General features: G+C 32.9%; 4 protein-coding genes across 7 annotated transcripts; all 4 read right to left on the reverse strand.

Annotated features, from left to right (window-relative positions):
- Positions 1–6,242: 6,242 nt before the first annotated feature.
- Positions 6,243–9,477, reverse strand: LOC145165712 (uncharacterized). Its single transcript, XM_079084528.1, has 7 exons — positions 8,461–9,477; positions 8,243–8,383; positions 8,006–8,112; positions 7,527–7,917; positions 7,259–7,441; positions 7,022–7,155; positions 6,243–6,937 (listed from the first exon to the last, which is right to left on the reverse strand). Exons 1-7 carry the CDS (start codon positions 9,370–9,372, stop codon positions 6,469–6,471), a joined length of 2,337 nt encoding a protein of 778 aa, XP_078940654.1. The 5' UTR covers positions 9,373–9,477; the 3' UTR covers positions 6,243–6,468.
- A 1,605-nt stretch (positions 9,478–11,082) lies between these two features.
- Positions 11,083–14,416, reverse strand: LOC145165713 (uncharacterized). Its single transcript, XM_079084529.1, has 7 exons — positions 13,365–14,416; positions 13,129–13,269; positions 12,787–12,893; positions 12,274–12,691; positions 11,998–12,186; positions 11,775–11,884; positions 11,083–11,704 (listed from the first exon to the last, which is right to left on the reverse strand). The coding sequence occupies exons 1-7, from the start codon at positions 14,283–14,285 to the stop codon at positions 11,227–11,229; spliced, it is 2,364 nt and encodes a 787-aa protein (XP_078940655.1). The 5' UTR covers positions 14,286–14,416; the 3' UTR covers positions 11,083–11,226.
- Positions 14,417–16,904: 2,488 nt separating this feature from the next.
- LOC145165714 (E3 ubiquitin-protein ligase At1g63170-like) lies at positions 16,905–19,158 on the reverse strand. Of its 2 annotated transcripts, none has more exons than XM_079084531.1 (5): positions 18,968–19,158; positions 18,033–18,710; positions 17,835–17,960; positions 17,464–17,755; positions 16,905–17,237 (listed from the first exon to the last, which is right to left on the reverse strand). In XM_079084531.1, the coding sequence occupies exons 2-5, from the start codon at positions 18,695–18,697 to the stop codon at positions 17,043–17,045; spliced, it is 1,278 nt and encodes a 425-aa protein (XP_078940657.1). In that variant the 5' UTR covers positions 18,698–18,710; positions 18,968–19,158; the 3' UTR covers positions 16,905–17,042. The 2 variants fall into 2 exon arrangements, with proteins under 2 accessions (XP_078940657.1, XP_078940656.1); XM_079084530.1 differs by having other exon boundaries at positions 18,033–18,704; positions 18,968–19,157.
- Positions 19,159–20,022: 864 nt separating this feature from the next.
- LOC145165715 (cyclin-A2-1-like) lies at positions 20,023–23,653 on the reverse strand. Of its 3 annotated transcripts, none has more exons than XM_079084534.1 (11): positions 23,454–23,653; positions 22,176–22,432; positions 21,884–22,099; positions 21,606–21,698; positions 21,396–21,529; positions 21,231–21,306; positions 20,939–21,015; positions 20,793–20,826; positions 20,573–20,722; positions 20,358–20,489; positions 20,023–20,277 (listed from the first exon to the last, which is right to left on the reverse strand). In XM_079084534.1, the coding sequence occupies exons 1-11, from the start codon at positions 23,458–23,460 to the stop codon at positions 20,224–20,226; spliced, it is 1,230 nt and encodes a 409-aa protein (XP_078940660.1). In that variant the 5' UTR covers positions 23,461–23,653; the 3' UTR covers positions 20,023–20,223. The 3 variants fall into 3 exon arrangements, with proteins under 3 accessions (XP_078940660.1, XP_078940659.1, XP_078940658.1); XM_079084533.1 differs by having other exon boundaries at positions 22,176–22,538; XM_079084532.1 differs by having other exon boundaries at positions 22,176–22,544.
- Between the last annotated feature and the right edge of the window lie 2,050 nt (positions 23,654–25,703).

Raw genomic sequence — 25,703 nt, forward strand, 5'->3', positions numbered from 1 at the left:
ATAACCTTGCTCTGATACCATCAAAAGAAACTTGAACACAATAAATCACTACATCAACAGTTCTTATTTATTAAGAACTAGAAGGTTTTCAAGAGTACTTACATAACAAAACCTCACTACATATCTCTCTTCTCATTACAGAATAACCTCACTACAAAGTCACTCACCTAATCTACACTCTTACGAATAATATGAATAAGAACAAAATAAACGTAAGAACTAGAACCCTAATGATCTGATAAAGATGAAATGATCAGGAAGAAGATAGACTCGTATATTCTACAACTCTCACATACGCAACTAATATATACATCTGACTAGTCAATCGGGCCACTGATTATCAATACGGATCGGATATGACCCGCGTGTTTCATAACTTCACTATATCATCATTCCAGTCCAATACTTTCACAACTTGTACAAGATATACCCTTCTGCACAAAATCATAATAAACACAAGCTATATATATAAAATAAATGAACAAACAATAATTAAAAGGATACTCAAAAGGATATAATGAATTATAAGTTTGTAACATTAACTTCTTATAATTTCAACAATGTGTTTGAGCAATTTACTATGTCTCGAAAAGCTTTAAGTTTTTATTGATAGTGATAATTTTGAAAAAACCAAACTTTTAATCACAAGAGATTAATATATATAATATTATATTAATAAATATATAATATTATATTTAGTTATTCCTAAACTTATAATTATTTAATTTAGAAACTTGAAAAAGAAAAGATGAAATGAAAGTGATGAAACACAAATGGCTTTGCCTTATTTAGGGCTCGTTTGATATAGCCTCTGACTGAGTCCAATGAAGGACCCGGTCCAAAAAAACTTAATCAGCATGTTTGATGATCATTTTACAATCAAAGACTCGGTCCAAGCTTTGGAGCTGATTCGGTCATACCTTTTCATTTGCTGGACCGAGACAAAATGTGACAAAACATTCATCATTCTAATTTTGCCCTACGATTGAATGCCTCCACAGGAAGAACATCCATCGACGACTGCTGCTATCAAGTTCACCTGTTGCTTCCAATCCCGAAATGTTGCTCGATGGTGTCAGCTTCCTCCAACCATTCAACAGGCAACCATCAAGATTCCGAACATGTGAGTTTTGATACCTTTTTTCTCCGTTTTTTTGTGCTCAAATTTTGCTGAGATGTTGGATTTTTGCTGTGATGTTCAAGTTTCTTTTTTTTTGTTCTTCTTTGATTATGCTAGATTTAATGAAGTATTGATGATTTTTTTCTGATATTTTTTCGTTTGGTGTTGTTGTTGTGCCCGTGTTGTTGTTGTGAATCTCATATGGTACAAATTGTATGCTAAATGAGTAAAAAATAGCTGACTGGGTCATCTTCCTCATTTGGCCCTTTGACGCTTTCTTCCTCTCAATCGGCTTGCTACCTTGCTCTCCCACTTTCTGATTATGAAGACATCGCCTCTGTGTTCACAAACTGCATTCGACCATAGGCTTCAATCTCTGACCGCTGTTGTCATCCTCCTTGCCGACCACCGCCTCCATCGTTACCTACTGCATTGACCACCACTGCTACTCATTTCCTCTGTTCTTGATCTCCACCTGATATAACTTCAAATCAGGTTTTTTTTTCTTTCTGATTAATTATAGATGACAGATTTTATGTTTTATTCCTTGATTGCAAGTTGATAGCTTTAATATTACACTGAAGTTTTTCACCAACTTGATCAAGCTGAATGAGGCAATATGTTACTATAATGCATATTTATTTGATACAAAAAGCATTATGGGTTTAGTAGTTATTCAATAGAGTAAAGTGGCATTTGAATATCCAAATGATACAAAAGGAAGTTATTAACTATAGAATTTGATGATAAAGATTATGTTGAACCTACCTTGAAGGACTTGAATATTATAGTTATGTATGTGTTGTTGCTGATATTGATACTTTATCTGACAACAGGTCGTTGATTATAAGAAGAAAAAAAGAAGCAGGATAACTTTCAAAACAGACCTTGATGTAGAATGGTTTCATCCCAATTGATGAAGATTCATATGCCACTGATAATGGAAAAGAAAATGGCGTAGAGAAAAAAAAAGGATGGAAGTTAGTTAGGTTAATTCATCTCAATTTTTTGGACTTTTGGTTTAGAATTTTTTTCAAAATTTTCATATTTGTTATGGTAATAATAACGATCATGCCCCAGTCTATTATTATCAAAGTGCAAGTCCTTATGCATTTTTTTTAATCTATAAGCCATATTTCATTCTTCCTCTAAATTTTGACAAAAACATTAAAATGTGACAGATAACTCATATTTGAGTCATTTTCATTATGTATTAACTAATTTTTGTAATAAGCTCAATCGTTAAAATTTAAGGGTATAACACTAGTTGTAATGTTATAAAAAAATGTAATGTTACAAGTTAAATGGTAAATCATAAAAGAATTATTATAAAAATTATTGTTTGAGGGTAATATAGTCATTTTGTACAGTCATTCAGATGTAAAATCAAACAACAAGTTTCAGTCAGAAACTTACTCAGTCAGACCTTCTAACTCAGTCAGCTTTTAACCCAGTCAGTTCTAACTCAGTCAGCAACTATCAAACGACCCCTTAGTAAAAGATTTAAGTTATTGGCATTGTTTTAGCAAAGCCAAATTACTTTACTCTTCCACTTTTAGGACACTTTTGTTGATGAAAGCAATGACGTGTTATTGCTTTGTATTATATTATATTTATTTATTTATAAATTATAGAGAAAATTACAAAATGGTCTCCCTGTTTATTTTAAAATTGTCATTTTAGTCTAAAAAATTTTGGAATCACCATCAGTCCAAAACTTTGATTTTGTTACGACTTTGATTCAATATTTTATTAAGCTTCTTTATAATGATGATTTCTTTCTTACTTTTTCTCAATTTTTTTATTTATATAATTACTTTTCTGATTAAAAGAAATTTTAACAAAATCAACCATTTTCCCTCTTCGCCTTTACCATATCTTTCTTTACTTTCTGATTGTTCACATAAACAAACTAACACAACCACCATCATCTATCGGAAAAATATGAACAACCACTACCACCACTTGTGGGAAATAACCGCCACCAACCGGAAAACACCGCCATTAACCGGAAACCACTGCTACCAGCCGTAAACCATCGCCACCAATTCAACACTACCACCAGCATCATTTTTTCGGCAATGACCAGCTGGTCCTCCATCGATTTTCATAGATCTGAAAACTAAAGATGACGTCGAATTTGTTTGTGCCACCAAATATGTTCATCACCGGCGTTTGTGGTCGAGTCTAGCGGCGATCGTCCTTCTTCGGCTTGATCTATCGTCAAACGACCACCGAAGCCGTCACCTTCTTTCCCCGGTCATCCTTCTTGTTTGAGCTTGCAAACCCTTCGTCAGAGCCACTATCTTCCCCCAACAAACCCTCGTTTTAGATCTGGAACAACAACATGGTCTTCGTCGAGTTACAATGTCTCTATTGAGTTACCAGACGACTCAGCTGATACGAAGGGAGAGGTGGTGGTGCTCAGACACCCTCTTTTTCGGAACCCTCAATCGTCAGATCTTTCCAGTCTTCGTCTTTCTTTCTTCTGAAAATCAGAAGAGAGATGGGGTTTATGGAGAGAGAGAGAGAGAGAGAGAGAGAGAGAGAGGGAGATGGGTTTTCCCGTCGTCGCATTGTTCTAGATCTCCGACGAATTCTCCAACAATGGTCCGACAGTGAAGGTGACATATAATGTGAAGTGGGTATAAGGTGTTAAGGAGTTTTTTACCAAACAAGTGTTTTTAAAAAAAATATTTATCAAATAGGTGTAGTTTCAAAAATATTTACCAAATAGGTATAGGTTTATAATTTTGTACTATTTTCTAAAATTTTCAGCTTTTATTCTATTTCTTATGTTCTTTAATTTAAGTTTTTAAATTTTTGTTATTAATGTTTATCAAATTTATTTACAAATATTTTTTCTTTTATAATATCTTATAGTAATTCAGTAATTTGTTGTCTGAGCATATGATATATTAATATATTAAGAAATCAACAAACAAAAATGTATAAGAGCCGTTATGATATAAAAAATTAGACTTCTAAGATGAGAATGACAATTATATAAACTCACATGTTAAAAGTTAAGCAATTTTATCTTATCAATAGATAATCGTTAGTCCTCCATTATACTTTTATTATGTTTAATTTTATGATTTCAAAAACCAAATAATATCAATTATAATAATATTATAGCATACAACTAAAAATGTATATTGTATTTAACAGTAACATTTTTGTTATGATAATTCGTTTCGTTCGTAAATCTGATAAAACATATATTCATAAAATGTAATCTCCCTTTCTATTATGTAATTTATTTTATATATTATTTATTTATTAATTTAAACCGTTAATCATTCCATTATTCAAGAAATGAAGTAGAGAAACTCTAATTATTTAACCGTTAATAAGATAATAAAATATATATTATTAGTTTAAGCAATAAAAAAACAATTACTATGGTTTAGAATTAGAATAATAATTAACGAAAATACAAACATTTGTTAGGACTTTGGATACGTTTAACACGCTTTAAACTTCATTTGGAAAAAAAATATAAATCTTCTTTTTCATGATATTTATCATTGTTAGTTGTTCAAGTGAAGTTTTTGACTAAACAAGTATTATTATTTTTTACAAAAAAATTTGTGTTTTTAAACAAATTTGATAAACATTAATAACAAAAAGTTTTAAAAAAAATTAAAAAAACCATAAATTTTAAAACTACACCTTTGGTATATATTTTTGAAACTACACCTATTTGGTAAATAAAATTTTAAAACACACCTCTCTGTCAAAAACTCAGGTGTTAAGGATAAGAGTTAAGTAAGTGGGGGTAGGGGTGGAATGTTTCTTTTTGTTTTTTTATTAGAAGAATGTTAAAATAAATATTAAAAAAAAAGTAGAAAAAGAAACCAATGGCAAATTCATCATTTTAAATATTCTAAAATATTTAACTAAATCAAAGTTTTTGACCAATGATATTAATTTAAATTTTTTTGAACCAAAGTAGCAATTTTTAACTAACCATATGAATCATTTTTGTAATTTTGTCTAAATTAGAACATAAAAACCACTATATATTTTGTCATAATTCAAATAACATAAAAATTATTATATATTTTTTCATTTTTTCCGATTTCACAGCCTAATTTTAATTTGTACTAAAAAACCACTAGTTTTTTTTATAAAAGTTCTATCACAACCATTATGAAGTGCTAATGTATGCGGCGCTCGATTCCAAGATCTGTGGCGCACAGATCAAAAAACTAGACTAGATGGTGATTTTTTGGGCTTGTTTGCTTGGCCTACAAGCAATCCAAAATTTTGTAATTATAAATGGATTTTCTTGTATGTTTGTAATTCTAAGCAGAAAGTGTATGTATGTATGTGTGACGATTGTGTATGTATGTATGTGTGACGATTGTGTATTTTTTCTACGTCTAATAAAATTCCTTATGATTTGCCCATAGAATAACACTGGTAACACTGTTACTTTGATCGTATGAATCATGTTAAATCTTTGTCTTCTTAATTTTACTTCACATATTTATTATTCGGTTTAACGTATCTTTATACCTAACATTTTGTATTCAATCCATTGCCACGAAAGCAACCATGGAGTTAAGGCATATATTCACCCCATTTTTTAATTTAACACATTTTGGGTTGAGAGGTTTCTTGGATAGGCTACAAGAGTTAATTTGGACAAAAAAAAAAGTTGAAGTTGAATCTATTTTGCGTCATGTGTGTTATTTGCATATTGCAACAACCGTTCATCTTTTCAACTCTTGTCATGTAGCTTTCTTAATTTGGTCTAAAAAAAATTATGGCGAGATATTACTAACCCTTAGCACAACAAGATTCATGAATTAATTAGGTGGTTGAATGCTTCGGGTGTTAACAAGAATCAAATAATATGTCTTGATGCGTTGGTTCTTACTATACATCAATATGAGGGATTTAAATTTACTAAAATGATGTGGTGTTTTGATCTACAATATCAAGAAAAAGACAGACAAAATTGTTTATTAGTCTTATTTTTTGGTTGTTCATATGAAACCTAAGTTTATAAATTAATAATATTGGTTCGTCACAAATCATCATCATTGTTATTTCTTATTTGTAATGTTGAATTTTTTCTAGCATCTTGCTAGTTTTTAACAGATTTTGATCGTTAAAACTAACTAGAGAGTAATTATTGAAGTCCCTCCATTACATTATTGGCATCATCATCGGAATTTGAGCTCATTCTTAGGGTAATGGCTTCACCATCAAACTGGAATCGTAATTAATTATTTTTACAAATTAAATTTGATTAACACAAACACCCTCTCAACATCTAAGAAGTGATCACGTAATAGATAGGAAATTGTGTAGGAATAGCTATCCGAGTGTAGAATTTATTTTGGTCTGATCTCAAATCCTTGAATGATAAGCCCTGTAAGTTGCTCCCGTTCGTTAAAGGTAAATTCAAATGCTAAGTTGAGAGAAGTAGGAGTATCTGCTTTAAATTGAGATATCTCAACTTCCATCCACCCATCTTTCCTTAGTCTCGGGAGGCTGTCTATTTTGGGTCTATACAATGGGTTCTTGTTTTGTCTTTGATTACTATCTTGATCACCATCTGTCAGCATGATGAACGGGATTGTTGGGCTGGTTAAATAGATCACACCAACTTCACTGAAATTCGGAGAGTCTCTGTTGATATCCCTTACATCTACAGGACACTCAAGTGTCCCCTGGCTAACGTCTGGCAATTTGTACACAAGGTAAGTTGCATAGGGTGTGTTTAATGATACCATATGGAAGTTGATATGGCAGTTTATACGTAAAACCCTGCCTAATTCACATTCAGCCACCTTCTCGAATCTGCAAATATATATATATTCAATTAATTAATGTTTTCATTTGCAAGTTTCATATATAACCAAAATCAATTATGTAGCTACGTACCTTGATTCATGTAGAGATATCCAACGAAGACACGCAAGCTGTGAGAACCTTCTGGATTCCTCATCGCACTCTTCTAAAACTGCTCTTGCTGATGCCATACAGCATTTGATTCCATCTTTATCAAGAGAAAACAACTGTGGGAACGATTTCAACAATCAAATACAGTGTTTGCGACAAATTAACCTTTCCTTTGTTACTCTTTAAATTAAGAACGAAATAAAAAAGATTATTATTTACCATTTGGCCTCTGTTGATAAGAATCCCGTTTGAAAGAAGCATGTAGATTTCCTTGTTAGTAATGTTGTATGGGACACGATCCTTTGCTGATTTGATTATGTATTGATAGTCGGTTGGTAGTTTTTGTTCCCAGTTTGTATTTGAATTGTCTGCTACTACTACTACTGGTTCTTCTTCTACAGCCTGTAGATGAAAATAAAATTTAATTTTATCCAAAATGTCAAGATATTGATCTTGTTATGATCGATGATGATGCTTAAATAACTACCTGCATCTCGACAGGCAAGAACTGGATGCCTTCTAGTAACATGATATTATAACTAGGAATTCCTTCGAGCAAAAGCTCAAGCTTTGCGACTTTTCTGTAACTAACAAACTGGCACAGTTCAATCATCATCCACCCATTATCGGTCCAGTCTGCAAAGTGGGAGAATGATGATTCATATGCGTCTTTAAATTTGTACTGTAAACCAACAAATGTCGGTTGAGAAGACGTGATCTCTGATGATTCGTCTAAATGTGAAACGTCATTAAATCTATGAAAAAATTTGAACACCAAGTATGCTGCGTATGTGATTCCTGGTGACAATAAAATCGTTTCTATATCAACCTCTATCTGCAAATTATGTGTTCCTTCAATCTTAGCTACCTCAGAAAACCTGCGTGGGAGAGAGGAGTTATGCATCATATGTATATTGATCTATGTATGTGTGTGTATACAGAGATGATCATGAGCCATGAGAGAACCTCGATGTAGAATAAGGAATCCACTCCACAGTTCCAGGATCTTGGAACGAGAACTCTGATGCAGAAATCATCTCACAGTTGTGTTCGTTCTTGCTCAAGGAAAACCACTAGACATTTAGAAATATCTCAAATTAGTACCAAACGAATTTATTATTATTTTTTGCTAATTCGGTTGGTAAATTATACATTTATCAATTATGCTCATCAAAACTTTAAAGAAACAGAGCAGTAAATTACCCTTCTACCCCAATCAACACGAACTCCTGAAGATAGAAGCAATTTGAGTTCTCTTTTATTTGTGTAGACTAAGGATTGTTCTCTATCAGCCATCTCGATTATCTCTTCATACTCCATGGGTTTTCCACTTTGAAAACTTTCCTGCAAAACAAAACGTCAATTTAATTAGCATCTTATGATTAGGAAAACAGATAAAGGAGAAGTTCTACTATACTTGCCTGATATTCAAGTGCAAGCTCAAGTTCTTCAAGCACTTGAGCCATGGTCGGGCGTTCTTCACGCTCTCTTTTCAAACAACGATATGCAATTGAAGAAAAGGTTTTTAAAGAATTTGGTTCCATTTGTTCCCGTAGACCATTGAAGATAATATCTTCTAGTGTTCCTTGTTCATAGCTCTGTTGTGCGAGTTTTGTCAATAAGCGATGCTTATCATCGGGTCTCCCAATGCACAACCTCCCACAAAGGACTTCAAACAATACTGCCCCAAACGAGTACACATCCGACTCCTTTGTCAGAATATTTGTCTCTGCATACAACGGATCACAATACCCAAATGTCCCAACTGCATTGGAGACAAGAAAGGTGTACTCTTGATTTGCAGGGCCCATTTTGGACAACCCAAAGTCTGCTATTTTAGCTTCCCAAAACTGATCTAAAAGAACATTAGCGCTCTTCACATCTCGATGCAAGATTCTTTGCTGTGTTCCAAGTGGGTTGTGAAGGTACTCCAGTCCACGAGCTGCCCCAATGCATATCTTGAGGCGTTGAGCCCATGTGAGAGTGGTGCTGCTAAGGTACTTTTCGAGGCTACCATTAAACTCATACTCATAAACAAGAATCTTTTCCTCCCCTTCGTCACAGAAACCTAAGAGAGAGACTAGGTTTTTGTGTCGATAACGAGAAAGCATCATTATCTCCATCAGAAACTCATGTTCACCTTGTCCATGGCGTCTGTCTAACCTCTTTATTGCGACGGTTTTTGTTAGCCCGTCAGTGGAAGTTATCTCTGCTTTGTAGACCTTGCCGAATCCACCCACCCCGATAAAATTCTCAGGTCCAAAGTTATTGGTGGCCAATTTTATGACATCAAATGAGATTTTGAGGTGTTCCAACTGTTTCAGCAGCGCCATAATCGATTTCAGAAAGGGGAGGGAGTATGAAATAAAGGTATAGCTTAATTAGCTCCCAGAGTTATTTATTTTAAACTTCTTATCTCTTGAAAAGTTTCCGCGTCCAGATCTGAATGTGCATCGACAAAATACTTTGAATTCTATTAATTTGCATACAAAAACCGTTTACTTTGACTTTTATTTTTGTGGAAGAAAATGAAACCATTTACTTTGACTTTCCGTATCTTCTTATCCGGATATCTAAATTTTAGTCCAACTATTAAAAAGTGGACATTCTGGTTCGACTAGTTTCCAAAACCTATTCTTAGGGTTGTTAACTATTTCGATAAAATCGAATTGTCCAATTGAACAATTTGGATTGGACTAGTTGGTTCGGATTTTTGAATTTTTGGATTGGTTTCCACAAAACCGAATTATTATTTTGAATTTCGGATTGGTTATGGTTTATAAAATAAGAACTCAATAGTCCAAAAAAACCAAATAACGGTTTATTATTTATTTATTTTTAATATATATCTATAATTATTTATTAGTTTTGTAATTTATTTTTTGAAATAGGTTCAAAAAGTTTCACCTAATATAAAATATTAATATGTATTTTCTTTCAAAAGTTTTTTTATCTATAAAATATTAAAATATAATATATCTTCTTAATAGTTGTTTATAAATTTCAAATCGTAACTAAATAATTTGTTTTTGCTTCTTGTGTAAAATTCGGTAATGTTATAATTATATGTTGTTTTAAAATGTTTTAGTTTTTAAAACCGAATTATGAAAACCGATCCAACCGAATTGTAATTGGATCGGATCGGATCGGATTTGATTTTAGTTTGGACTATTGGGATCCATGTTTTGAAAAGCGAAACCAATTTGGATTCACTTGATTGGATTGGATCAAACTGATTCATCCAAACGAACACCCCTACCTATACTAATTGTATTTGGAGGTTGAATCAAACAATTTAGAGCATCACATGTGAGTTTTTTGCTAAACATCTCAACAAAATAATAAAAAGCTCAAAATATCACTACAATAAAAAAGCTTTTTTATTAATGTTTTTTATGAATTAAAGATAATTAATATTACATAGAGACCCCATAAAAAATAATTAAACAAGCAATTAATTAAGTTTTCTATTGGTTGAAAGCGACGATTCCCATACACTTCAAAAAAAAATTTAGATCCAGTTATGATTAAATTCATTTTCTTGAGTTCTTGTGACAAATTTGCTTTTAATGCTCAAAATCGTCAAAATGCAAAACATATTATTAGTTTTTATTTTTCAGAATTTATCTTATTATTATATTATTTCAAACACCAAATTTTTTTCCCGCAGATGTTCGCAAAGGCTTTGGCAGGATTTATCTTATTATCATATTACTTTTAGTCCAATGGTTAGTTTCTTCCCTCGTCTTTATGTTTTTGTTTATTTGTATGGTATATTTATTTATGTTTGAGTTACTGTATTTGGGGTTTAGAATTTGTTCTTGTTCTGGCTTCTCTCGTTGCCTTTTCTTGTAGTCTTGAGGTTGTTTTGGCCCATGATGCGTCTCGTATGGGGCCGTTCTTCCGCCCTGCTATTTTTTTATTTTTTCTGTTAATAAAATTTAATAGAGGTACCCCCACCCCACCCCTCCCTTTTTGTTTATCAAAAAAAAAAATTACATTGAAAACCCATCTCTTGTACCAAATAATGGATTTTAAAAGTATATCCGAAGGCCCACTCAATCTTTAAAAACTTGGATAAAAAAAATTAAGAACCACCACCAATTCGGGGAGTAATGTTTGATTTTCTTTAAACATGCCCACACATCCCTGTTAACAACTAGTAGATCTCATTTCACAAGCACAATTTATTTGGGTCTGATCTCAATTCCTTGCACAATGAGCCCGGTAAGCTCCTCCTCGTTGTCACAAAGGCTCAATTCAACATTTATGTTTATAGTACTACTAGTAGTAGCATCTGTTGTAAATTCCCATATCTGAGCCTCCATCCATCCATGTTTTCGTTGCCTGGGAGTGCCCTCGATTTTAGGTCTATGCAACGGGTTCTTATTTGGCCTTTGATTATGATCTTGGTCGCTCTTTGCCATCATGATTAAAGGGGTTTTCGGACTGGATAAGAAGACAAACTGCACCTTTTCGTCTTCAGAAGAATATCCATCGGAATCTTTTACTTGTAGAGGACATTCAAATTTCCCATCGCTTACTTCTGGCAATTTGTACACAAGGTAAGTTGCATACTTCGTGTTTGTTGACATCATGTGGGAGTTGATACGACAGTTGATATTTAATTCACTCCCCGATTTACATTCGGCCACCTTCTCGAATCTGCATCACTTACATGTTTTAAAAAACACACCAAAACGATATGCATCAATCTTGTAAGAAGGGTACGTACATCGATTCATGTAGAGATATCCAACGAAAGCTTGTGTCTTCGTTGTCTTCTAGAACTACTCTTGCTGCCACCATACAACATTTGATTCCATCTTTATTAAGAGAGAAGAACTGTACATCAATGATTTCAACAATAAGCGTTAACAACCCAGAAGAATACAATTTGTTATCAATAAATCTCTCCTTTGTAATTAGAAATTAAGTAGGATTAATTATATATGTACCATTCGGCCTCTATTAGTAAGGATCCCATTGATGAATAGCATGTAGATTTCCTTGTTAGTGATGTTGTATGGCACATGATCCTTTGCCATTTTGATTATGTATTGATAGTCACGTGGTAGTTTTTGTTTCCAATTTGTATCTATCATCGTATTAGAATTGTCTACTGCTACTGGCTCTTCTTCTATAGCCTGTAAAATGAAAATAAAATGGATTAATTCAAAAAGTCATAATCTCATGGAGTAATTATGGTGGAAGGATGCATGATTGATGTTTACCAACTCCACAGGCAAGAACTGGATGCCTTCAATTAAGATGCTATCACGAACATGAATGATATCGAGTGAAACCTCAAGCTTTGTGGCTTTCTTATGACTAATGAATTGGCACAGTTCAATCAACATCCATCCGTTATCTATCTGCTCTGCAAGGTAAGAGACTGAAAATTCACCTGCATCTTTAAATTTATATTGTAAACCCACATATAGTGTTTCAAATAACATCTCGGATTTGACTGTATGTGAATCATCAGAATCATGATCAGAGTTATGATCAGAATCGTCAGAATTATCCTCATCAAAATTTTTGAAGACAAGGTATGCAGCGTATGTGATCCCGGGTGTCAAGAAAATCGTCTCTATATCAACCTCTATATTCATATCCTCTGCTCTTTCAATTTTTGCTACCTCTGAAAACCTGCACATGAGGGACAAATTAAGGAGTTAGCCATCATATATATGTATCTATGTATGTGTCTATATGTGTAACATAGATAAAGAGAGAAAGAGAACCTTGATTTTTGGTCAGGAACCCATTCGATAATTTTTGGATCTTTGAATGAAAACTCAGATGCAGAAATCATCTCACAGTTGTGTTCGTTCTTGCTCAAGGAAAACCACTAAACATTTAGAAATATCTCAAATTAGTACCAACATGAATCTAACTTTGTTTATTGCACTTAACCAAATTAAAAAGTACTGTTTTATTACATTCCTTGATAATTCATTTGGTAAAATGCACATTTACAAATTATATACGGTCTTTAGTAATATTTCATTAGTGTTAGCAAATTTTATAGGAATGCATGAAGTTTCTAACAGAGTTCATATTGAGTTTAAGAAAAATTAAATTACCCTTCTTCCCCAATCGACAAGAATTCCTGAAGATAGAAGCAATTTGAGTTCCCTTTTATTTGTGTAGACTAAAGGATGCTCCCTATCAGCCATCTGGATTATTTCTTCATACTCCATGGGTTTCCCACTTTGAAAACTTTCCTATAAAACAAAAAATGTCGGATTTAGCATCTGCAGATCGAATTTGTTAACTATGATTAAGAATTCAGATAAAGGAGAAGCACTACTATACTTGCCTGATATTCAAGTGCAAGCTCAAGATCTTCAAGCACTTGAGCCATGGTTGGGCGTTCTTCACGCTCTCTTTTCAAACAACGATAAGCAACTGAAGAAAAGGTTTTCAAAGATTTTGGTTCCATTTGTTGATGTAGACCATTGAAAATAATGTCATCAAGCGTTCCTTGTTCATAGCTGCGTTTTGCTATTTCTGTCAACAAGCGAGGCTCCTCATCAGGTTTCCCAATGCAAAGCCTCCCACAAAGGACTTCAAACAAAACCACCCCAAATGAATACACATCTGACTCCTTTGTCAGAATATTTGTCTCCATGTAGAGCGGATCACAATACCCAAATGTCCCGACTGCATTTGAGACAAGAAAGGTGAACTCTTGATTTGCTGGGCCCATTTTGGACAACCCAAAGTCGGCTATTTTAGCTTCCCAAAACTGATCTAAAAGAACATTCGCACTCTTCACATCTCGATGCAAGACTCTTTGCTGTGTCCCAAGTGGGTTGTGAAGGTACTCCAGTCCACGAGCTGCCCCAATGCATATCTTGAGGCGTTGAGCCCATGTGAGAGTGGTGCTGCTAAGGTACTTTTCGAGGCTACCATTAAACTCATACTCATAAACAAGAATCTTTTCCTCCCCTTCGTCACAGAAACCTAAGAGAGAGACTAGGTTTTTGTGTCGATAACGAGAAAGCATCATTATCTCCATCAGAAACTCATGTTCACCTTGTCCATGGCGTCTGTCTAATCTCTTAAATGCAACGACTTTTGCTAGCCCCCCGTCTGTGGTTGTGGTTATTATCTCTCCTTTGTAGACCTTGCCGAACCCACCAACCCCGACAAAGTAGTCATCGTGGAAGCTGTTGGTGGCCAGCTTTATGGCATCTAATGAGATTTTTAGGTGCTCCAATTCTTTCAGCATCGCCATAATTAGTTTGATATGACAATCGCACGATTTCGGAAAGATAGGAATGAAATAAAGGTATACCTCAAAAGGTTTTTACGTTGCTTGTTATGGAAAACAGGAGAAGTCTCTACCTCGAGATCTAAATTAATTAAGGGACTAGAGAAAACCATTATATTTGTACGGATTGAAAAAGCCGTTTACTTTGACTTTGCATTTTGTTCTTATTGTTTAAGTCAAAGTCTATGTCGACATGATAACGTGAGTAGAAGGCATGTACAACTATTAGGGCATCTATAATTTATTGAAATTTATAGATTTCAATAGATTGTGATATTATCTATTAAACATCTATATAACACCACCCACAACCCATTAAACACATATCCTAATTACAATTTTATTTGTTCTATTGAACCATTTAATTATTATTCAACTCTTTTATTCAACTTTATTTTATGTCATCGTCCACACTCCATTCAACTTTTATTCAATCCTAATTATGACTCTCTAACTCTTAGGCCATCTCCAATGGATTAAACCCATGAAGAGTTTAATGAAATGCCAAGTAGGATTGAGAATACTTCAACTCTTAAAAAACTCAAAAATTTGCATTATAATTCTATTGAACTGTTGAATGGTCATTCAACTCTACCTTCTCTCTCATCAATATTATATTCAAATTTATTCTAGTGAACTCTTATACAACTCCCATTGGAGATGACCTTATATTACTTGCATTATGGATGCTCTTAATATATAGTTTTATAACATGGTTGCGTTGGACAAAAAGAAATTGGAAAAATGACAAAAGTATGTATCTGGGATCCTTGAAACAATTGGAAAATGATTTTAGGACAAAACTAATTCAGCCAAAACAGATACAAATATTTAATATCAACCAAAAACACATAAACTCAAACACAAACACATAAAACGAGTGATCATTCTTGCATAAGCAACCTAAGGAACTCCATCTTCATTGTATCACTCCTTGGAGCCATAAAATTTTGAAGTATAATTATAAATAAAAAATACTTTTTTATTTTTAGAAAAAATAAAAAGAAAAATCATTGAAGTTTTGAAAATTTTAAAAGGACTAATACTTTTGAAAACTAAATGAATAAAAGTAATTTATAATTAAAAATATATATTATTCCATTCCCGGAAGGAGTAAAAAAAAAATTAGAGGTAGCAATGGGTCGACCTGGGTTGGGTTCGGGTTCAACCCATTTAATAATTGGGTTGAAAATTTCAACCCAACCCAACTTGTTTATTTAAATGGGTTGATATTTCCAACCCAACCCAACTTTTTTGATAAATGGGTTGTTACTGGGTTGACCTATTTATGTAGTTCCCGACCCAACCTATTAAATAAATTGGTTAAACTTAAGTTAACCCGTTTAAAATCAATTAAATAAATTATATAATTAAATTTTATACCACTTAAATTATAAAACGTAAATAAAACTTCATAAATATGACAAAAACACAATCATAATTCATAAATACAAATAAATTGTTCAAATAACATTAAAAATGTTTAATTTCACAATGATTTTGGAGAGTGGTCAGTATTATCGACGCTAAAAAAATGATGGAAATTAGGATTGAATTTTATTAAACATAGATAATAATAATGCAACATTATAATTTACAAATTAATACTTTGATTAATACATAATAATATTCAAATAATATTAAATTATATATATATATATATATATATATATATATATATATATATATATTAAAAAGTTAAATGGGTTGAAAACGGGTTGATAATTTTTACCCAACCCAACCTATTTAATTAAATGGGTTAGACGGTTTGACCCATTTAAGTTAAATGGGTTAAAAATCCCAACCCAACCCGCCAATTTTGGGTTGGGTTCGGGTTGGGTTGGCGGGTTGGGTGGATTTTTGCCAGCTCTAAAAAAAATCCTAGCATGGAATGAAAATCAGAGGAAAATGAATAATTATAAATATATCATTCCATTCCCGGAAGAAATAGATTAAAAAAAACTTCTCGCAATAGAATGAAAATCAATCCTCAATGGAGAAAAAGGAATCACATTCCATAAGAAATAAATCAGAAACAGATTGGAACTTTTTGGATTAGACTGGTCATACCAGATAATACTCATGAGCTTTTTCAGGCCAGATTTTCAATCCCCGGAGCTGGACCGAACTTTTTTGTCTGAATTGACTGGGCTGCACTGTGCAACTCTAATGACATGGCACTGGGTTTCCATGTCATCTGCCACGTCACATCATAGTCTATGTCACTTTGTCATCACAAAACCCAATTAGGATCACCCTCCTTTTTCTCCAAAAATTCTTGTCCCCTTGTAACTTCCCCAATAGCTGGCATGGCCAATGCATTCAGATCATGCCCTAAAAACTAATAATGAGGTAATAGTTGATTTCAATAAATTGCAATTTACCCAAAAAAAAAAAAAACTATCAATAGTGACTTTAAAAGTTAATAGACAGATACAAATTTGAAAATTAATGTTTCAAAAATTGGAAACTTGAGCATTTTCTTAACAAAAGTTAGTGGTTGGATAAAGATGAAGTGCCAGACGGAATGATTAGGATTGCAAAATAATGATATTTCCTACCAAAACATAAGAAAAACCAATAGAACCATCAAAGACTTTTGGTGCCTTTCTTCATATCAAAAGTCAAAAACAACACTCTTAAAAGCACCACCATATGCATATTAACATTCTCGTATATATGTCTTATAAAAACCCTAAATGAACCTAATTAACCACCATGCTATAATTGTGCACCAGCAACTGTTGATTCTGTTAATGAATTCATAGCACTCTCCCCAACTTCACTCTTACAAAGAGGACACGAAGCATTAATCTTTAACCATTTGTCCACACAATCTTTGTGAAAGAAGTGACTACACAGCAACTGCCTCAGTTCATCATTGTTTGCATACTTTGCCAAACAAATACAGCACACCTGTTAAGTAAAATATATGGATCATGATTATATATAAGAAGAAAAAAAAAATCTTCAATAATGAGAATGGGAAGGGCAATAACGTCATTTACACAGACAAGAGATCAATAGCAGATCTGTGTCCCAGCTTTTTGGATGAGACAGAAACTGCAATTTTTGTCTCATTCACATAAGTCTCATGTCAAACACAGTACAACCTGTTCTGTTATGTTTTGCCGGTACTTACCGCATCTTCTCCTGAAAGGACACATTCATGTTCTGTTCCTGCAGCCACAACACCGCCTTCGGTTGTACTTTCGTGGGACCCTCTGTTACTCCCATGTTTATGTTTCTTGATTTTAAATTTGTAAGTAGGCAAAGAATTAATCGATTCAGAAGTGGCTCCTCTATTTTGTGAAAGATCTTCCCTGATACCCATGACTGAAATAATACAAGGGAGGCAGCAACAGATTGTGGCACACAAGATGAAAGGCATTGCATACCCAATACAGCTAAAGGCAAGAAACACTAAACATAACCTGTCAAAAACCAATAAAAATAAATAAATTATAAGATATAAGAGCAACCATAAAAACGATAGAATTATAAGAATGACACCTGTACAAGTTGGGTGCATCAGAAAGAGAAGAATGACCTCCAAAGATCCACACATTCCCAACAACAAACCAGACTGCGAAAAAACAATCCAGCCCCATTTTGAAGTATTCAACAAGTACTTTCAGTCTGCAACACAAAATAAAATCTATAAAACATATGTTGCAAATGGAACATTGTTGACAACTACATGCTACATACCTTGCATTCAGCAATACCCTTACAGGTCTTGTTGTACTAGTGGCATTATTAGTGTCACCTACAGAAGACCTTGCATTTGAAGAAGTTAAAGAGGTAGCCATGGCAGAAAGGAAATTTGGGGAAGAATTTTGGCGAGGCTGAGCTGGATCTTGTTCTGATGTTTCATTGCGATAATAAAAACGCCAAAAGAGAAGAGGGAGAGTTGCAACACATCCAGAAGCATAACCAATAACCCATGTAAATAAAGGAGCACGAGGGTGCTCATGTCTGGACATGGACAGAACGACAATGGCTGCTATTATTTGGCTCATTGTTATAACTAATTCAAAACATATCCAATATCCAGAATTCAATGGACTCCTACGACGACCATTTGTCCCATTTGCCCTCCTAGCAAATGGTGTATTTCTTGGATTTGTCACATTGGTAGTAGAGAAAGAATGTTGAAAAACAGGATCGCTTACACTGGTTGAAGGGAGGTTTTCATTCTGCTGTGCGTTTGACCTGTTCACTTGTCTATCTTGTGTTGAGGTAGATGAAGAAGAAGGTTCAGTTGTTATATCAATCACATGCCCATTGTCCTCCCTGGTTTCTGCTCGCTCCATTACTTGTTGTTCCTTCTTTGTTTCAACTTTACAATGTAGTCCCAACTCACAAACGCCCATCTACCAACTACAACTTAGCAGAGAAATTTTCAGATAAACATTCTCCTAATGTAAACCCTAATCAACACGCAAAACCTAGCTTCGGAATTCTGATCTTTCTAATACGTATTCAGAGAAAACGACCAAGTAAGTAAACAATGGATCAATGAAACAACTGGTGTCATCAGAACTCACAATTGAAAAACCCTAGTAGTGCAAAACATCAATTTCTTGCGTATTTGAGCTGATTTTATGGGAAGAATCATACGCGAACAAAGAGGAAAGACTAACCAGTGAGTATGCGATTAAACTAGCAAAGAATCGGAGGGATTTGCGGCGAAGTTGTGAAGATCAATCGTTCAATTGAATAACAAACACCCTCACACATAGTGATTAATCGTTTCTTTCTCTTTTTCTTTTTCTTTTTCTTGGGCCGATAGATACAGATATTATAATATCGTGTCAACTTTGACTTTTCCGTATTGCTCGATATGACTTTGGATATTCTTCGGTTTTAATGCGTCAGGATCGATGTACAGCTAACAATGCACAAGGTATAAAAAAATTTTGGATCATTTATGATTTCATCTCTTTGGCAAACATCATCTCCATTTTCGTCCACATTTATTCGAACATAAAACGCAATAATCCATAAAACACTGATATTTGTATTTCCCGGTTAAAAAAAAACACTGATATTTTATCAAAATCAATAAATACTTTAAATAAAAATATTTTTAATGAATTTATATCGTATATTGCAATATCAATGTTAAATCTCATATAAATTTAAAAGTAAAAATTAAATAAACTGTCCGCAATGATTTGTTTCAATCGGCATGTTTATCTAATTTTTTTACTCATGCGGTCTCTTTGGTTCGATTTTTGGTTTGATTTTGATCTTTGGTCAAATTAAAATGACTATTTTCCTCTTAAAACCATTTTATATTTGAAATTTGTTTAATTACTATTCAATATATTAAATAATAAGGACTCAACGGCCTACAACAAACTTGTCCCAAGGCCCATCTTATGGGGTGTAAATCAAGGAACAATGACATTATCAGGTTTTTTTGAACAGTAGACATTTATGAAAATCTGTACTTGAGCCACTAAACTTTTATGGTGAAGACAATAATGCTATACATCATGATGCATGTGATAAATATGTTGTAAGATAATTGTTTTTATTTTGAATATTTGATACTAAGTAAATTGGTCAAAAAATGTGAGAAGGATGTTAAACTAAATTGTTAAATTGTTAAATCTACTTTCCATAGATATTTTTGTTTCCATATATACTTCTAAAATTACATAAAAAATGTTATTTTTCATGTAACATAACATCACACAAAATGTTTGATCCATCATAATTGCAACATTACAATACACTTGTAGAAATTCCATAGTTGATTACAACATGTGGTTAATTAATAATTACCACTTACAACAAGCACCAAACGTTGCATCCAAATTAAGATGATAAATTATCCAAAACAGGAAATACAAATTCTCCCAGAAAATCCCGGCTCATAATTCATCACATTTTACAACACCAATTTCACAGGTTTTCTGGAAGTTAACGTTGCAACACTTTTATACTGACAAAACAAAATTAAATTACTGTTATTGATGATTTATATTATTCAATTTTACTTAAAAATAGGTGTTTAGTGTTTACCTTCTGTTGCTTGTACTTTTGGCGTATAGCATGGAGAGGGGCTGCATTGTTAAGTTGCAAATCTTGAAGGGCCAGAACTGTAACTTCTAGGTCGGATGCCTTGTAACCAGTATAATGTTCTAAAGTACCATTCTGCAAAATAACAGAGAATAAATCAATTTTATAGTACAATAATTAATAACCAAACATTTATATTTTGTAAACAGTAAACTGACCCATGGATATTCATCATGATCAAGTGTCCATTTGGCTAAAAACACGGCTGAAGCAGCAATGAGGGATGGTAGAAACTTTAGGAAACTATACTCGATTAGAGTCAACTCTGCTAAATAATTTGCCAGATATTCCAGTTCTATAATAGGAGCCTGTAAATAAATGCAGTTTGTTACAATTTTGTTTGCAAATTCAATTTATTGGAAGTTTGTATTAACGTACCTTATAAGAACTTTGTGCTGCTAGAAGAAATCTCCTGAAAAATAAAATAAAACAAGTCAATTTCATTGCATTTCTTATTTCCATTTTGTGGACCCCATACAAAATACATAGAAAAGAAGATTGAAACAATGAGTGTTACTTATTACCTAAGGAACTTCTTTGTAGTTGGAAGAGATAGCTGAAAGCTTATTTCATCCAGTATTTGTTGCTCCATCTCCAATACCTGCTTAATTTAACCTCAGTCATTATATACTACAAGACATGACATGATATGACAGTATTTACTTTATCATCTGTTACACAGAGTCTGTAAGTAAAGTACAGTCTTACAGACTCTGTGTATAACAGATGATAGAATATATATATATATATATATATATATATATATATATATATATATATATATATATATATCTTTGATAGGACAACTTAACATACCTCTCCTTTTGTGTAGGTGCTATCAGTGATAAAACAGAACTCTTCAACACGTGGGGCAGAAATTTCTTCATATTTTCTTAAACCAGTAATTAAAAGGATAATTATGATTAGATTACCATTTGATTAATGTATTTATTATTTAAAAGCAATGAAAAGTGAACTTACGAGGCAATAAGCATGCTGGTTATACCAACCAATTGGAGTCTTCTTTTTCCAATGTTTTTCTTGGAAAGATAGTGATCAATGAGAGCAACTGTTAGGTAGAATGTTTCTGAAGCTAGTCCATACTCTTCACAAACCTAAAATTCAAACACCAATATAGAAAATGGAATTTCTGAATGAATAGAATAGAATGTTCAAATTTCAAAAGCTAACCTCCACAAGCCAATCAATTAGAATACTCCGCATTTCTTGTGTGATTTCCAGCTGCACTGTTTTCATGTAATCAACAGAATGCCTCCACTTAAGCTGTGAAAAAAAAAGGTACTTTAGAATAACAAAAGAAAAATATTTTCTTTTTTGGGAAACAAAGAACATGTAGTGGTTATTGGTTAATTGAAGTTTGGTTGATTGTTTTAGTCTTTTAGATATAAAAAAAAACATAGACAAAGGAGGTTATTAACCGATGAAGGGAGGTCAACAGCTATTCAGACCTCTGCTGTGCGTAAATTGCTATACACTTCTGTAGCATATAGGCTGCACATTTGTGGACCCTTGTGTTTGGAATCAATGTCAATAATGGATTCATCATTTAAGGCTTCTGTTGTTGTTTTTCCCTGAGGGCTCACACAAACAGATGGTGCCACTGCCACTGCCACCATCACCCTATCATTCTTCTTGGAAGTACATCTTTTGACCTCATTGCTAATCTGACAACAAAAAACATTATGTTCTTAAATATGTTCTATGGTTTGTCAAAATTTGATAGAAATATCAAATATGTACCTGAAGTCTAATTCCATCTGTGAGTTTTATGCTGGAATGATTAAAGGGATTGTTTGTGATCTCTTTGAGAACAGCTCTTCTTTTGGATTGGACAATAGGAGCAACATCAGTAGATGCAGACTTGTTATCTGATGATGCTCTTTTGGTTTTTGGTTGAAGGATCTGTTTGTGTTCTTGTTTCACTTTCACCACAGGATGTAGTGGTGGCAAAACCCCTGATGTTCCTAAAGCTTTAGCACGTGCTCTAGTGACACGTGCTGTGGTGCATTGGGTATTAGCAACAGGAATATTTTCTTTATTCATGTCACTTAGACTTAAGGAAGAGTAGTTCATGATGTTATATTGACTTGCTTCCTATGAATTCTGCATCTAAAGCGTTCGTATTTATGTTAGCAACTCTTATTGACGCATCTCTATTTGATAATGCATGTAAATCAAATCAAAAGCCACATCTTTGTAGATAAACTGTAGCGCAGTTTGAGAGTATATAATCAAAACCCTTTTCAGAGCAACATAAGAGGTAGAGTAGATCTCAAGATCCTAAGATAATAAGAAGGCTCAAGTTTTTAATCAGAATTAACCAAACAATAAAAGAACAAATTCAGATGCATATTATATACATTTAAAAGATAATCCCCTTGTTGACTGCTGTTTTGTTGGTATAAACATCAAGCTTCTTAAAACTAGAATCAGAATAGAACAAAACTGGCGGCTTAATATATCGAACAAAAGTCTAAATTACTATCATAAATATATATAAATTTGTACTGTTCAAATAGTATTTAAAAACTAAAGAAGTACAAAACAAAATGGAAAGACACCACGTTTACCCAAAAAAAAAATGACAAGGAACTGTCAGGACTCTAACTATTGTTCTACAGTAGTTTACAAGTATATCAGCGGATAATACAACAACAGATGCATCAAACTGGTATGCCAAACAATATATGGTCTATTCAGCTTGAAAAATCGATTCAACACTCATAAAGTCAAAAACGTTAAATCAACCGATTCACGATATTTTTTTCTTAATAAAACAGAAGAGAAAGATATACGCATAGATGTAAGGTAAATCACAACCAAGGAAATGTAGAAACGTAAACAATAAACGTATAACATCGTAGATCTGCGCAGAAGAAAACACACAATGCAGTTCGAACGGATTTAATTCATGGACTAATAATATGCTTTTTTTAAGCTGAAGCTTCAAATTGCGTGTGCGTTTGAGAGAGAGAGAGAGAGAGAGAGAGAGAGAGAGAGAGAGATGTATGAGCTCACTCTGCATTTCGAGGGTTCAATCAGATGCCAAGACCAACAATGGCGTCTGGAGAGAACAACAAAACTAGGGCTCCATTGAAATGCATTATGCAGACACCATAGAGATTTTAGAGACACCGATACAGTAAGTATGAGAGAGACATATGTATATGTAGAGAGAGAAAGAAATAGAAAGAAGGGGAGCGTGAGAGCGGGATAGAGGTACAGTTCAAACTTCCAAAATCTTTCACTACAACCAAAAAAATTGATATTTTCACTCCCTCTTACAAAATAAGCTGGCAAATTTTTAATTAAATTGATAATAATGGGTTTTTTTAAATGGAAGGCCATTTTACGAGAACAAGTCAAGTATTTATAATTAATTAAACAATTTTTTTTAATATAAACTATTTTATTTTATTTTTTAATATATTTGACATATCATTTTTTATTAAATAAATGATGTCAAGAAACTATTTTTCATTACTTTGAGATTCATAATGTTATATATAAATTTTAAGTTGTATTATTCAATAAAAAAATTGATCAGCCTTTTTTTATTCTAAGGTCTTTCCATAAAATATCCCATAAAAAATGCTTAAAATAAGCATAATTTTTTGCAGGCACATTTGCGAAAATCAATATCGGTTGTGATATTTTTTATAAATTTTCACAGGTCACCATTTGCAAAAATCTTGGTGACCTACGAATTTTATTTTAAATTTTGTGCAGGTTATTGGGAGAACCCAAATAGTATAATGATTGTTATAAAGTTTGTATGCGAAAGTTTTGAAGTTTTTTCATAATTTTCACGGCATAACTTACTTTGTAGCTAAACATTTTGACTTTCCGACATCCAAATTCATAGTGTAATATGTCCATGAAAAACTTTGTTACAAAGAACACAATGAAAAAAAATAGCTCAAGTGGAGTTCATATACGAAATTCGTGAAAGATCAAGTTGATTTTTTCTTATTTTTCACCAACTAACCTACCTACTTTGGAGTTAAAATATATAAGTTTCTAACATGTGTAAAATATGTTCATGAAAACCTTATTATAAAGAACATATGGAAAAAAATCAACTCAAATGGAGTTCATATAAAATAATTATGAAACTCGAAGTTTGTAAAATAAAAAAAAAGTATATGATTTTCGTAGGTGGCCTACCAGTGAAAATTGTGTCTATTTTAGAAATTTTTTATTTTTTTGTCATTTTATGGAAAACCTTAGAAAAAAACTACTATTGTTATTCTCTCATTATTCGATTACAAGAAAGATTGACCAAACAGTCTTTATGCAATGTGGATGAACTATATAGTTAAAAATAGAGTAATAGGTCATATTATCATAGATGGTGCTTTAGTGTTCTAAAAAAAAAACTAACAAAGGTGATTGATATAATTTGTCCATTAAATAAAAATTTCATTTAAGCATATAATTTTATATACGAAACGCTTTTCAATATAGGGTTTAGGTCATTTTTGGTCACTTAACTTTTGGTTTTGTGCTCATTTGGTCACTTAACTTTTTTTAAGTTTTAAAAGGTCATTAAACTTTTAGCTTTGTACTCATTTAGTCACTTAACCTTTGGTTTGATCACACTTGGTCACCTAACTTTTAAAATTGTGCTCATTTAGTCACTAAACTTTTAATTTTTTTTTAAAGTTTAGTGACTAAATGAGCACAATTTTAAAAGTTAGATGACTAAATGAGCATAAATCTAAAAGTTAAGTGACCAAACCAAAAGTTAAGTGACTAAATGAGCACAAAGTCAAAAGTTTGATGACCTTTTAAAATTTAAAAATAGTAAAAGTGACCAAATGGGTACAAAACCAAAAGTTAAGTGACCGACCTAAACCTGTAACGTTTGATCCAAGTATTACTCATTTCTCAAAATATTGGAGTTTTTGTGGGAACTCGACGAGTTGGGGAGCTCCAACTCGTCGTGTCGAGAATTTTTTGTTCGTGGGTTTTAATGATTGAACTCGACGAGTTGGCGGGTGTCACAACTAGAAATTCTAATGCTTTGTAAACATTAAACAAGGATAACATTGTAACTAAAACTTGAAAGCAACGTATGATGCTTATTCAATGACAACCAAATTCCATCAAACACTCTATTTCAAAACACTCAAATAGTCAACAAAAGGTTGGAAACCCTAGAAATCCCGGTTTAAGTCCATTATGGACTAGGATTTCTTTATTGGGCCTAATGGGCCAATAAACTTCCAATGTGACTATCTTGGGCTTAGAACTCTTAAATGGGCT

This window comes from Lactuca virosa, chromosome 3 (genome assembly GCF_052849685.1).
Source record: "Lactuca virosa cultivar CGN04683 chromosome 3, Lactuca_virosa_CGN04683_v6, whole genome shotgun sequence".
In the NCBI taxonomy this organism is placed as follows: domain Eukaryota; kingdom Viridiplantae; phylum Streptophyta; class Magnoliopsida; order Asterales; family Asteraceae; genus Lactuca; species Lactuca virosa.

Coding starts and splice junctions, on each gene's coding strand:
- LOC145165713 (XM_079084529.1), bottom strand. CDS start 14,285: ATGGCGATGCTGAAAGAATTGGAGCACCTAAAAATCTCATTAGATGCC. Junction 12,894..13,128: donor TTGTCGATTGGGGAAGAAGG/GTAATTTAATTT, acceptor CTAAATGTTTAG/TGGTTTTCCTTGAGCAAGAA. Junction 12,187..12,273: donor AGTTCTTGCCTGTGGAGTTG/GTAAACATCAAT, acceptor TTCATTTTACAG/GCTATAGAAGAAGAGCCAGT.
- LOC145165714 (XM_079084531.1), bottom strand. CDS start 18,697: ATGGGCGTTTGTGAGTTGGGACTACATTGTAAAGTTGAAACAAAGAAG. Junction 17,961..18,032: donor AGGGTATTGCTGAATGCAAG/GTATGTAGCATG, acceptor TTTGTGTTGCAG/ACTGAAAGTACTTGTTGAAT. Junction 17,238..17,463: donor TCCTTTCAGGAGAAGATGCG/GTAAGTACCGGC, acceptor TTTACTTAACAG/GTGTGCTGTATTTGTTTGGC.
- LOC145165715 (XM_079084533.1), bottom strand. CDS start 22,508: ATGAACTACTCTTCCTTAAGTCTAAGTGACATGAATAAAGAAAATATT. Junction 22,100..22,175: donor CAGATGGAATTAGACTTCAG/GTACATATTTGA, acceptor TTTTGTTGTCAG/ATTAGCAATGAGGTCAAAAG. Junction 21,016..21,230: donor GCACCTACACAAAAGGAGAG/GTATGTTAAGTT, acceptor TAAATTAAGCAG/GTATTGGAGATGGAGCAACA.
- LOC145165712 (XM_079084528.1), bottom strand. CDS start 9,372: ATGGCGCTGCTGAAACAGTTGGAACACCTCAAAATCTCATTTGATGTC. Junction 8,113..8,242: donor GTGTTGATTGGGGTAGAAGG/GTAATTTACTGC, acceptor CTAAATGTCTAG/TGGTTTTCCTTGAGCAAGAA. Junction 7,156..7,258: donor TTATCAACAGAGGCCAAATG/GTAAATAATAAT, acceptor TCGTTCCCACAG/TTGTTTTCTCTTGATAAAGA.